General features: G+C 39.0%; 1 protein-coding gene across 1 annotated transcript; it reads left to right on the top strand.

The window, feature by feature from the left end:
* Nucleotides 1–358: 358 nt before the first annotated feature.
* On the top strand, nt 359–13521 carry RB195_003310 (uncharacterized protein; the record flags this gene model as incomplete). Its single annotated transcript, XM_064200911.1, has 19 exons — nt 359–437; nt 494–668; nt 2101–2208; nt 3718–3834; nt 3900–4059; nt 4123–4264; nt 4325–4427; nt 4536–4678; nt 4751–4821; nt 5647–5771; nt 5838–5925; nt 6049–6145; nt 6336–6480; nt 6540–6656; nt 9137–9204; nt 10713–10855; nt 11343–11431; nt 11543–11645; nt 13360–13521. The coding sequence occupies 19 exons, from the start codon at nt 359–361 to the stop codon at nt 13519–13521; spliced, it is 2235 nt and encodes a 744-aa protein (XP_064056792.1).
* Between the last annotated feature and the right edge of the window lie 413 nt (nt 13522–13934).

The following is a 13934-nucleotide window of genomic DNA, read 5'->3' as shown; positions in this document are numbered from 1 at the left end:
GTGTCAAATCAGTCATTTCATCCTTCGAATAATTCTGGTACCACTTTATCGACGGGAATGAAAGGAATAGTTGGCACTGGTGCGGTTCCGAACTATTGATCGATGACCTGCAGTCACAGCCGGATGCCTCTTACCGACCACGCTACATCCGATCCATGATAGATATATGTGGTACAGAAGTTCTTACAGAGAAACGATGCATAGACCATCATTTTGTTGGTTATAAATACACGTAAAATCCCGAACGATATCAGATTTCGCTCAAGGAAGCACAAGTTAACTGAATATTATCTGACGGGAAAAACGAACGCATTTTCCATGTCTTAAACGATAATCAAAGTGATTCAGTTAGCATTTAATGCTTCTATTCTGGATAGTCGGTTTATTTATATCAGCATGGTCGATCTTACTAAAAAGTAAGAAACCTAAAGGAACAGGTGAATCTCTTTTTGGGAACCGAGTTTATTATGGAATAAAAGTCCCTGTTTTTCAGAAATTGACAAATATCAGAGTGTTGCTTCAAGTGGCGCCGGTCTTCCACCTGTACCTAAACTGGATAAACGTAATGAGCGACTGCCAGTCGTCCAAGCGAAATCCGACTATGATCCTTGTAAAACATCAAAGAGTATATGTCAAAACAAAGGAAAATGTATTAATCGAGACGGACAGTGAGTGGCCCTATCACCTTTTCAAGCTGAAGCAATCCCAAACCGTCTTCTTTTTTTTAAAACTATCTTTCAACAGCATCATCAAAAACACTGATTCTCACTTAAGAAACGTGGAGCTGTAAAACCGCATATGTGTTTGGAAATACGAAAAATATGGAAATAAGAAGTTGATAGTGAGTAAAAAGAAAAAAGAACGAAAATAAGACGATTCTCCACGTCTGACAACATTCTGATGAAAATCTGGGGCAACTTTTCTACAGGTTCTCATCTTATTTCTGAAGGATTTCAAAAAATAACCGTTGTGAAAGGTAACTTGTGAGGTAATTTCAATTCCCTTCCTGAAAAATTGTTTGGAAAATTTTGCTTCCGAAAATTGTTCTCATTTCGTATCTTGGAACACTAACAGAAAACAGGAAGTGATACGCTTCGGTTTGAGAGCCGCAGAAATATCAAACCCAATTTCCAGCTTCAGAACATGGCATGCAATAAATACTGTTTCTTTCAAGAAAACTAAAAATTATCGGGTATCTTTACCCCTCCGTCTAGGTTGAAGGTGTTAGATCCCTGCAGGACACCGCAACCCAACAAAAGATTACCATCAATGAAGTCGTAACCAACTCGTTAATTTAGTCACGTGAAGGTTACGATGAGTATCGGTTGATATCGAAACGATTCTGCGATTTAAAGTGTGCTGATCAAGTCTATGTCGAACGACCTCGTACGATATCGCCTACCAAAATTTGTATGACGTTTCGAAGGGTCAAAATAAAAAAACAAACAAGCAAACTGAAAAAAAAATGAAGGGAGTCTGGAAAATGTATGGATTTCAGTGCAGTTGCAAAGTTCACTTCACTTGATTTTTATTTGACTGCAGAATTCCGTCCAAGTAAGCTCTCTAATATAATTTTTTTTGGGATGGGTTGGCGCACCAGGTAAGAGATTCCGCTTTGCACTGACTGCACGGTTCAAAATCGCCCAAGTGCCATCTATGCCCACGAATCATTATAAGGGGTACTTACACGTTCGCAAAAGAAAGTGATATGATTTTTAAAAGGCTAAAGTAAAGGATAATATAAGCGCTTACCGTTATAAGTGGTTCCGTAGTGTAGCGGTCAACACCCTGGACTTTGAATCCAGTAACGCGAGTTCGAATCTCGCCGGAACCTAGCATTTTGTGCGGGTTTTGGCGCAGTCGGTAATAGATTCTGCAGTTTGCACAATTGATAGAATCTTTGAATTCGTCCTAGTGCAAACCAAGCCTTCCATCCCTTAGGTGTCGATAAATCGGTAGCAGACTTGCCTGGAAGGATAAAAACACTGACTTGACACTTACACGCTCGTAAATCTTAAACGATTCTGAATTGAAGGGAAGGCGGTAGCGCATCCCAAGCGGATTGACACTTCATCCTCTACTGTAATATCACTTTTTAAGGTTCATCTGTAAATGTCCACCAACTCATTTTGGAAAAACCTGCGAACGTATTGCGGACACAACATTTTGCAAAAATCATCAATGTCAAAATGGTGCCACTTGCATAAGGTGAGATCCTACTGGTGCGTTGCACTCAAATGATCCCTTCTCTATGGCTTTCGTTCCTTCATCATCATATTTTTCTTTTACTAATTTTCCAAAATTTTCCAAACGCAGTATAACTAGCACTATTTTGTAATAGTAAACAAAGCCCATTAATTTTCAATATGCGTAAAATATGAATATAAATAGTTCCATGAAGACATAGTACAATGGGGGCAAAACCTAAAGACAAAACTTTTGCATGATATGTTACTGCCAAGTAAAATAGCTCGATGAAACTTTAAGCATACATAGGAAAACTGCTACAGTATAGTACAGAAAGTAATTGAAAAAAAAACACGCTGTGGGATGAACATAAATGAAATTTTAATTCAAGGACAATAATTACACTCAAGTCAACGCGATTTATGATGACCCACTGGACGTTACAAGAGGCGAGACCAGGTTCTTCAAGGCATCACCACACGAACCTGAGGTGGTACGGATTTCAGGTGGAGTATTCGTACAGCGGATAGCAGATTATGAAGGGAAGGGGGTTGGGGGGAGGGGGTGATTCCGTCCATTTCTTCCTAATTGCCTTGGAAAACGGTTCAGAAGATGCGGCGCTTGCACAAGTCTGGCGCGCTCCAATCGAACTCGTTGTAGAAGATAGCGCGCCGGAACGCTCGAAGTCGACAACTCAAGCTCGTATCTTGCGGGCCATTTTTTACGGTAATTAGCAAGAAATTGACGGAATCACCCCCTCTCCTTAATCTACAATCCCGTATACGAATACTCCACCTAAAATCCGTACCACCTCAGATTCGTGGGGTGATGCCTTTGATAGTGTGATCGCCAAGGATATCAATCATGTTGTGTAACATGCTCCTATGCTGACCATAGGTTTGGTGAGGAGTTCTTGTGGTAGGGTTCTAGAGGAAAATGTAGTTGAGGGACTCAATGGTGCTCTTCTTTCTGGACGCTCCATTCTACTTCCTCTCTTTTTCTCTTTTTCTCTTTTTCTCTTAGTAACTTTAATTTACATGCCACAGATCCTCTAAGACTAATGATTAAGTCTTAGGTTTCCGAGTGATATAGGTATTTATTTCCAGAAATAAGAGCGCCACTGAGCGCCCCCTCCTTCTGTTACGAACTACGAACTATTGTCCACCCGAGATCTATAGTCTACAGTCGCGCTATAGTGACGCTGACCTCACGCCTCTAGGCGCGACTCGGAGACCTCTGGGGACATACTCCCGCAGTTCTATTCATTCCAGCCAAGCTGTTAATACAATATTATGTAACGTTACCTATCTCGTCCTCGATTTTTGCATGCTAGTGCCTAAAAAATGGAAATTAATGAAAAATGACGAGAAATGAAGATATAAAATGCGATTTACATGATGTTTGTCGTTGTTTATGTCTTACGTTATGTGCATATATGATTGTCTTTATAAAATAATTGGTTGTCGTGAAACATCTCTCAGAGTTTAGCGTTGCCCAAAAATAAAATAAATTTGATAAAACGATCTCTAGCACACAGAAGAATCAAACTTTTGTGGATCCGCTCAAGTTACGTGAGTACAAAAAGAAGAATCCTGACGTACCAGCATTAACAAGCAATGAAAATTTGATGACCACAATACAATACCAGTAAGGTTTAAAAAAATTAAAGTAACCGTGAAAATTGCAAGGATTTGCGCTGTGAACTGCTCCAGATGCATCTGCCCCGATGGTTATATCGGCGAATTTTGTCATATGACAGAGGAGGAGCAAAGCTGTGAAGAGGATTACTGTAGTAGTCATGGACGGGGATTGTATGATCCAGAAGAAGGTTGTGTCTGTGAATGTGATCCACAAGAATGGATCGGAGAGCGAGTACGTTGAACTCTAATTCTATTAGCGGTAACAAGCAAAAATTTAATCAGGAACTATTTTAAGTGTGACATACGCTCACCGTGTGCTGGCTACAGTTGCATGAATTCGTCAAATTGTACCCTCAAAGAGCATCCTCAGGAAGAAGCTGTCGAGGCCATATGCGTTTGTCCTAACGGTACTGAACTTCTCAAAACTACCATATCCGGTGAGTTCTTCGTGAATCAGCTGCGATCACCTTCTGCCATCTATGTGATTATCCTTAAAGGAGATCATTGTGAGAAGATTGAAACGGACGACGAGAAATCCTTGCTTATTCCATGTAGGAAAGACCACAACTACAGAGCTTGGTACCAATTGATCCATGGAATGTAGGTGGAATGAACGTGAATAACTCCAGAACCAAATTGGATTGATACACCTTAGAGACTTCTTCTAACACATAGCTCTGCTAACTTCGCGTCACCGACTCATTCCAGGATCAAGGGCAATGATCGCAAGAATTTAGAAGAAATGGATAAGTCATGCATAGAAATTGACGGCAGTAAATGTGCACGTGATGGTGTTCTACGAGGCGGTTGGTGCTACCACGATGGAGAATGTCATGTTCGCGTAGAGACCTGTAAATTTTCCACAGAGAATTTTTATTTTAACTAATAAACGTATTTTATATAAAAGAAAGAAGAGATTTTAGTTCCGTCTGGGAAACGGTATCTTGTCCCGTTTTGTGAATGCAAAGATGCTGACAGTGGACGTTTTTGCGAGGTTTGTTTTTTTTTCAAAAAGAAAAATAAAGTCGTAACCAGCACAGCTGAGGAAGTTATAAGTTATATAAGCAATTCTGGAACCATAGGTCTCCTGTTAAAAACGACGGCCAAACAGCGTATTTTATTCGAGTATGTAGTTTGAACCGAGTTAGGACCAACCAAACCCGTAAAATCTTCAGAAATGAGACACGATAGGAAAATGGAATGGAGGGAAAGTGAAGAAAGCTCCCGATATGCAGGACCCATGGAGGTTCTGCTCAGAACCTGGGGCACGAATCGCCGTCGCGAAACATATTCGCACTAGGCTCGAATGTTCGAGGGCCTCTTGGAAACCTCATGCTCAGGTCCCGCGACGAAACCCGATTATCTCTGGGAGCTTCTATCCCCGCTCACGGAAAATGGTTGTCAGGATTTGATCTATTATTTGAAACTGAGCTGCAGCTCTCCAGTACATACTTTCTGTTGCGATCGTAAATCGTACGGTGACGTTAATGCACAATTCTCCTTCCTATGTAATGAAGTAATAATGCACTGTAAACGTGACTGAAAACTTATAAACTTGTGAACTGTAAGCTTTAGTTTTCATAGTTTTTTTCCTTCATATTGGGAAATGTAGCAATTCAGAGTCCTATCCAACGAGTCACCGCATAGAGCCTAGGATTTCCAAACCCCGTCATGTGTGAGAAAACGGATTAAAAAGGGATTTATCCAAAATTAAGGAATTTTTCGTGCTGCAGCATATCTTCGTAGAACTTATCACTCCCTAAAATCGTGATAACCACCTGGTGTGACTTTATCACGAAGAAATCTTCTTAAATTACAGTATCACCGAAAAGACGCCTGTGAGCCTACAGCTGTCGAGAAGGAGGAAGGAGTTACACGCGAGAATCGATGCACAAGTCCACAAAATGGAGTATGTATCTCACCAGAAGGAATAGCACTCTGCGAGTTCGCGATTGTGATGATTTTTTTTATATGAATGACCTTGGCTCTGCAGCAGCGCATCTTTTCCAGTTGTTTTCCCGGATACGTCGGAGAGAAGTGCGATATTTATGATCCGTGCGCACGGAATCCATGTGGCAAGGCTTCCGAATGCGTTGTAGTAAGTTCAGATGCATAGTTTTTTAAAATTTGTTTTTTTATTGTTAAGGTTTTCTTTGAATGGATAAATTTTTTGAATGAAAATTTCTCTTGTTGGATGTTTTTTTTGTCGAGTTTTGTTTAGATTCCGGATGAGACCGAGGTCAAAGGAGATTTATCGGCTCAAAACTATCGCTGTGTTTGTGGAATGTCCGAAAATATTGACGAAGAGAACACTGCCCGTAAATTTTGTAGAATTTTATCACTTATTTTTATTTATTATTTTGTTCACTATTTTGTTCATTATTTATGAATTTTAATTAATTTATTGCTTATTAATTAATTTATTTATTATTTATTATTTATTACTTTTATTTATTTTTTTTTAAATTTTATTTTACTTCACAAATGTGTTAATAAAAGATGCTCTAGAAACAAAATGTATCTACACTGGAACTGGGAATTGCTCCAGGCCAAAAAATCCCTGTAATCGTGGCGAATGTCTCGCATGTGAACATCCTGGACAAGGTGAAATTCTACAAATTTGTAGCGAAAAAGAAAAACGCGACGGTTACAGGTGAAATTGTTAATAAACTCATCCAATTTAATAGATCTCAGGCTAAATTTTATATTTAGATGCATATGTGAGCCTGGTTTTAAACCACCGTACTGTGAAGCGGTTGCGGATGCGTGTTTCAACAATTTATGTATAAACGGAGGACAATGCGTGGCAAAATCACCGTTTACCTATGAGTAAGTTCCTATTCGTGAGATAACAGGAAAATTTGACAGAAAAATTGGTAATTTTGGAAGTTAGGCTCAACTTTAGTTTTAGATTTCAATGTGAAGCCGTATAGATGACTTTTTCCTAAATTTCGGCTTGAAAAGTGATAGATACGGAGTTTCGACTGAATGTATCACCTTAAAATGTTATTTCTTAAAGCTCCAACAACTTTCAGTAACAGCTACTTCCGTTTTTTTTTATTATTTTTTTTTGTCGACAGGTTTCACCTAATCCTAATTTTATTACATAATATAATAGGTTTTGATTTGTATTTGGATCCATTCCCTACTGAGGAGCTGCAGGGGAAGCTGATAAATATAAAAATAAAGAAGTAGATCGTCTAGGTAGAGATGAAACAATCCATTTCTTCTAATTTTTCTTATTTATTTTTTCTGAAATTTTCACCTTTTAATTAACCTCTATCTTTGTTTTGTACTTTACTTTTACTGGAAAGTATCGCCGCCGAAAGTGTTTCATCAGACTGACGTACCAGTTCGGCGCAATCACGAGGAATCGGGAGTCCACGATCGGGACAATGCGATTCCGTCAATCTTCCTGCGCTGCGTTTCTACAGCTGGAAAAACGCGAAGCGGTAATATTGGTGGAACATCGACCTGCTATTAGTCGGTCAATCTGAGAAATTTTCGTTGTAACTCGTTCATCCTGGGTTTTTGAGGAAACCCGAAAATCGCAAAATGATAACCACAGAGTACCACACAGATGGTTAGGCCTCCTGAACTAATTACGTTTGATCCTAAAGTGTCATTCTGAAGCAAAACAGTACGGCTGTCCGAGTGATTTCTCGTCCCACGCTGTTGCGCTATAAACACCAGTTCGATTTCTGCCGATTACATTGGATCCAGTTTCTCTGAACTCAGTGATCGCACCGTTATCATTATGCGAGTTTCTCATAAAAAGGAACACCTTGGTAGCTCGAACGTTCTCGTGTCTTGGAACTTCGGCATAGTTCGGTCTATATTTTCTATTAGGGTGTCCACGAGGTTTTTAGAGGGAACCTTCATTAGCTTTACCGACTGACGTTTCGGCTTTTTGCCGCCTTCAGAGGTTTAAACGGGGGGTAGAATGGAACAATCTTACGTTTATTCCTTCAAATGGGGTGGGTGTAGCGCAATCGGCAAGAGGTTCCGATGTCTGCACGACGACGCGGAGGTTCGAATCCGCCCTAGTGCTAACCAACCCTTTCATCCCTCCGGGGTCGATAAATTGGCACCAGACGTGTCTGGAAGGATAAACACACTAACGCGACACATCGGCTAGCCCTCGAAAGCCATTGTATAGGTCAGTTACACGTTTGCAAATCTTAAACGATTCTGAATTGAAGTGGACTTGGCGGCGAATCCCAGCGGATTGATTAACGCCAGACACTTTTATCCTTTTATTTTATCAAGTCCCACGCCACTCCGGGTTAGTGCTTCGAAATTCGCTGAGCGTAGTAAAAACCAAACCCATATATTGGAATCAGTCTTACGTTGTGTTTCACTGAGTCCACGGCCACTCGAGCCCTCATGTGTCGCTGCCCAGTTTATCAGCGAACGGGTGTTCCACTGTAGGACGACCAGCGACGATATGGAACCTAATATGTAGCTTTTATTGATTTGCTTAAGCTGTAGCCAAGATCAGTATTGATTTTCTTTATTAAAGGCATCACCCCAGGAATCTGAGGTGGTGCTGATTTCAGGTGGAGTATTCGTATACGGAATAGTAGATTATGGAGAGGGGATGATTCCGTCCATTTGTTCCTAATTGCCGTAAAAAAACGGCCCGAAAGATACGGCTTCTCTTCTCTTTCCCTCCGGAGCGCTATTTTCTTCAAGGAGTTCGACTGGAGCGCGCCAGCCTTGTGCCTTTAACTAACAGCTAACGTTTCGGCTTTATCGCCTTCGTCAGAGCCTGGAGAAATCAAAGCAATCAGTGACCTTCAAGCGCACCTCATCACCCTTCCCTCAACACCAAAGACATTTAAACGATGAGCAAACTCAAAAGATTACACATCGGCTGGCACAAAAATGTAGAATTTGATCTACACACAATACCAGGCCACAGACGTAACAGAGCAACACAAGATGTGGTCGTACACAGTAATACTCGCCCGTTGGTACGCAGAGCAGCAACGAGTTCGTGCTATCAGCGGCTGCACATCCAGTGTAACATAAACGTAAGGCTAGTTTCAATGCATATGGCTTTCCTGAGCAATCTTCGAAAAAATCCCACAGTATAGGATGAACACTTAAAGGAACGAACGTAAAATATTCACAATCTACCTCTATAATTACGCCCCTAAATACGGCGCAAAAGCCTAATCGGCTAATAAAAGCCCCATCTTAAAACCTCGTAGACACACTAATAGAAAACATGAACAGGATAGTATTGTATTCCAGAAGGTTCACTTCTTAGCGTTCTTTCTAAGGAAAAAAACTATACATTTCAGCTGCAAATGCGTCCATGGAACAAGTGGAACTCTTTGCGAGTATGTGAATGACTACTGCGAAGCTGTTGGTACGAATTTTTCATCTAATCCTCGAAAAGAACTAGAAGACTTTTTTTTCAATCGCACATTTCCAACTCTTTGTAACAATTTTTCACGCGCTCTATTCCTTAACTTACGCAAATATCACAATACTTTTTCTAAAGGAGCGTTGTTTGATTAACTAAGCCGATGAGTTATCATGTTTGAAGGCAGGACCATATCTGAACTTCCTCAATAATTCTGAAAAATATACCGAACTATGATGAATACGGTGGTTTATGCGGAAGGTTGATGAAAACGACGAAGTTATTCCTTTTTATCCTGCTGAAATAACGTGAATTAAAAAAATAAATTAAAGTAACGTAAATAATCATAAACTATCCACCGTGCCACCATTTCGAATTTCAATTTCGTTGATTTCGCCGACCTGTTTTATATATATTTTTATGTTTTATTTTTTTCAAAACTTATTTTGTGATAGTTTATATTATTCAATCTACCAACTTTTGTTTATTCATTTTACTCTATATTTTACATTTTCATCTATGGGGAACGCAAGAGCATTTCCTTATCCCTCGGAAAGTCTTTCTTTGAACTCTTCTTTTATGAAAATAAGTAATTCTTGTTCTGAAACGTCTGTCATTGCCTTCAAAAGCAAAATACCACGTATTTTTCGTGATAAAGGAATCGGCGGGAAATGCTGGATGTGGAATTGTAGACTGCGGGATTCGAGGTGGATCCGCTCTTCTCTTCCTAACTGTCGCAAAAAACGCCGTTAAAAATGGCGTTTTTTAACGACAACTTTCACTTCACTCCTGCACACGCCACATCCAAGTGCGAGCGGTGGAAGACCAGTGATTTCTTGCCACCACTCTATTCAAGTGAAACCAATGAATAAGCTTCTGTGGGGACCTGAACGTGTACGTAGAAAAACGTTCTAATGTACCTTGTAGGAAATAAAGTGGTTCCCACGCCGTTTTATCACGAAGTTTAGGGAGAAATGGGCGGAAACCATCTTAGATCCTGCAATCTACGGGCCCATCTCCAGCTTTTCCCGGGGATTCCCTAACCACGCCATATTTATAGTATGCTGCCTTCAACTGAGCTCTTCGCATAAAAAGAAGAGGTGCAAGAGATTTAAAGGTGTCTCAATCTGTGCAGATGATTCAAAAATAACATGTTTGCCCGATTATGTAGGAAAATTCGTGCAAAGAAAGCACAAGTCGATGTGCCTTCAATTTTAGTAGGAATGGAAAGGGAAAGAGTGGACGTCGAGTAAAGCAGCGCGCGCAACTCGGGAAAGCGTCGCGCTCATGCGGTTGAACAAATCTGGTATGGACTCTATCTGTGGAATCATCGCGTTGGCGATTGTTGTTATGAATATGGAGGAAGCAAATAAAGAGAGAGACTCTGTCTTGAAGTGCAATTTAACTAAGACCATTAAAAATAACGCATGTCAACCTTACCGTAGGAACAAGATATGAAAAAGACATGAAGAAAGAGGGATTCCCTTGCTTTCAACAGCAAATACGTTTAGGAAATCGTGTTTGCATCAATGGAGACTGTTACGAGGATCCCACCTCAACTCGTCAATTTTCCTGTCATTGTCGATTCATGTTTTATGGAAGAAATTGCGAGCTGCGGCGAACTGTTATGGAAGCAAACCTTATGTGGATCATGGTACGTTGACGGAAGTATAGACCGAACAATAACTGAAACGTTACCTAATCAATATGCCGATCCTGTAACCGGATCAATATGAGGGCAAAAAAGTATTAAGTATCTGATATTTCTTATGCACATGTTTTTATATTTCTTATATTTTTTATTTCCATACCTTCTTTTATTTTTCTATTTTATTTATTATTTTTACTACATATTTTATATTATTTCTTAATTTCTATTATATTTCCTATATTTTATATCAAGTAATCAATGATCACTCGTTTTAGCTACACAAAAGTATTGTACACGCGAGGAATTAGTAAAATATGGAGAAATTATTATTATTATTAATTAAGTTATGACAAAAATTTATTGTTATTATTTGTTTATTTCTGTACCTTTTATATTATTGTATTCAAATATATTATGTAATATTTATTGGCATCCTATTATTCATTGTTATAGTTTCAATCAAATTATTTATCCATCAAATTTGTTGCAGGAAAACTCACACTTCGTTTTCCCAGCATGTTCTGTAATTGCGACATTTATACTTCTTTTCATAGTGTATTTTGCATGCCTAACTCAACGGTAACTTTTTTTTTATAGTTTTTCTTTTAATAGTTAATAGTTTTTTTGATAAGTGTCATAGAATGGTTGCATTGATTGAGTGATTGGGTTTTCCTGAACGGATATTTTCAGGAGGATCTCCGAGGAGAAAGAAGCCGAAGAAGATTACGGTGATATTAGAGATCGAAAGATCAGAGTTGCGATCGAGCAGAAGAAGAATGTTATTAGAAGAAAGGCCAGTAAAATTTGCAATTTATCCAAAATTGGTTAAATTTAGCCCTCAAAATTTAACCCTTATTTTACTGTTTCACGACTAGTTCAATTAGATAAATGAGAGGCGGACGTAGTAGTAATTGGGGACTGGTTAATAGGCTGAAGAAAGCTACGAGGGCCTAGCGGCTGGGATCCTAAAGCTGCTAATCCCGAAGGTCCTATACACTTCTGATATGTAGCTAACTAAAACAAGTTTGAAAATCTTGTTATCCTTTTTTGAGCAGTCATAAAATCCCATCCTAGGAAAACCAGAAATTTTTAATTCCAAGTAAACAGTGTGACTGATATAAAGGCGTGGGTGGAGTATGTACAATGATATTTATTAGGCTGATACATAAATAATAGCGATTTTCGTCAAAATTTTAACTTGAAACGCAAAAAAAAGAGTTTAGTGTTATGTAACGTTATTTGGAAGAACATTTCTCTCTCTACAAGTTGCTGTTTTTGGTTTTTATGTTGATTTTCTAAATTTTTTGTTGATTTTTGGATTAATAAATAATAGGGGTTTGACGAAGAACAGGACAAAAAGGAATGTGTCTCCAACCGCAGTAACAGTCTACGACAGAGAGTTTAGGGATCTAAGTGCATGAGTGCGTTAAAGGCATCACTCCACGAATTTGAAGTGGTACGGATCTGAGGTGGAGTATTCGTATATGGGGTCGTAGATTATGAAGAGAGGGTAACTCCGTCCATTTCTCTCTGTATCGGTGGGCACGGACAACCCCGGAACGCTGTTTCCTACGACGTCCTCAATTGCAGCGCGCCACCCTTGCGCCACCCCCCGGCCTGCGATTCGTCCGAATGGGATTTCGACGAATCGCAGGCGGGCGGAGAGGGCGGAGGGCAAACGTTGCGCATTGCAACATAATCCGTCATAAGAAACAGCATTCCTGGGTAGTCCGTTTCCACTGACACAGAGGGAAATGGACAGAATCACCTTCCTCTACATACTCTACGATCTCGTACACGATTACTCCACCTAAAATCCGTACGAACTCAGATTCTTGGGATGATGCCTTTAAAAAAAGAGACTGTCTGCAAAACTACTTAACTTCAGAAGCAAGCTAACCTTTCCCTAGCCCCTAAAGCATACGAGGATTTTCAAGTCCCATTTTTCCTGATGTCTAAACCTCTCTATTCCTACACGTAATTCGGGTGGCTTTTCTATTAGTAGATACAACAGCTGTGAATGCTAATTGCTCGAAGACAAACCTACTAAGCTGTTTTTTGTGGGTTCTCTCTGGAACAGTTACATATCTTACAGAGCTGTTCACGGAAATATGAACAATCAATTGAATAGATTAAAAAAGACAACAAATGAAGAGCCTTGAGAAAAAGCAGGAAATTTTTGAGAAAACAAAAAAGAAAACAAATTCGAGAAAAACAGAAAAAAAGAGGGAAATCTGGAAAATCACTGAGCAGATAAAAGATACAGCAGTTAATGAAAAGAAGTTGAACACTCACGTCTTTCTGTAAATAGATTTTGAAAAAAAAAGTGGATTCACTTCTGTTTTGTTCTAAATCTAAGAAATTAAGATTAAATCAAAAATTAATTTAAAATTCTGAAGATCTAAATCTTTCTCTCTCTTGGATCTACTTTTTAATAGCTGCATATTCAATGAAAATTTCTTATCTTACTATAAATTTTATCCTCAATTGTGATTTTTTTCTTTCAGAAAGACTACGTCAAACTTTTGACATTGGTCAATAAACTGCAAGCACAGAACGATGCAAAAGTTGTGGCTAGAACAGTTCCACCCAAAGATAACCGAGCTGATGTTGCAAACGTCGCGGATAATGTGGAAAAAACCGACGCGTATATGCCTACGAGAAATTAAGAACTACGAGATCCGTAGAATATTTTGTTGCTACACTTATCACTTATTACAGTTTATTGTTTAATCAATATTCATTTTTCAATGACGTTAAGAGAATTTTCGAGGAAATTCTCGGTAGTTGTTCTCCTTTACTCTAGCATTCGATTAAATTTCTTCTTTTTCTCTTCTCTTCTCGTCTTTTTTTCTGATTGCACTATTCAGTTACTACTTCTATTTATCTGTTATTACTATTACGTTATTTCTGCGTTTTTGAGTGGTAAACGTTTTTCCCACTGTGCGTAATAAATAAATAAATAAGTAAATAAAGTGATTTTTAGTCATCATTGCTTCTTAAAGACAGTACATACAGAAAAGTGTTGGAATCCCATCACAAATTGATCAAGGTAATCCACAAACATATGCGCGATCAAGTT

This window comes from Necator americanus, chromosome IV (assembly GCF_031761385.1).
Source record: "Necator americanus strain Aroian chromosome IV, whole genome shotgun sequence".
In the NCBI taxonomy this organism is placed as follows: Eukaryota; Metazoa; Nematoda; class Chromadorea; order Rhabditida; family Ancylostomatidae; genus Necator; species Necator americanus.
The sequence above is the reverse complement of the archived record's forward strand: the minus strand, read 5'-3'. Positions and strand labels throughout refer to the sequence as shown.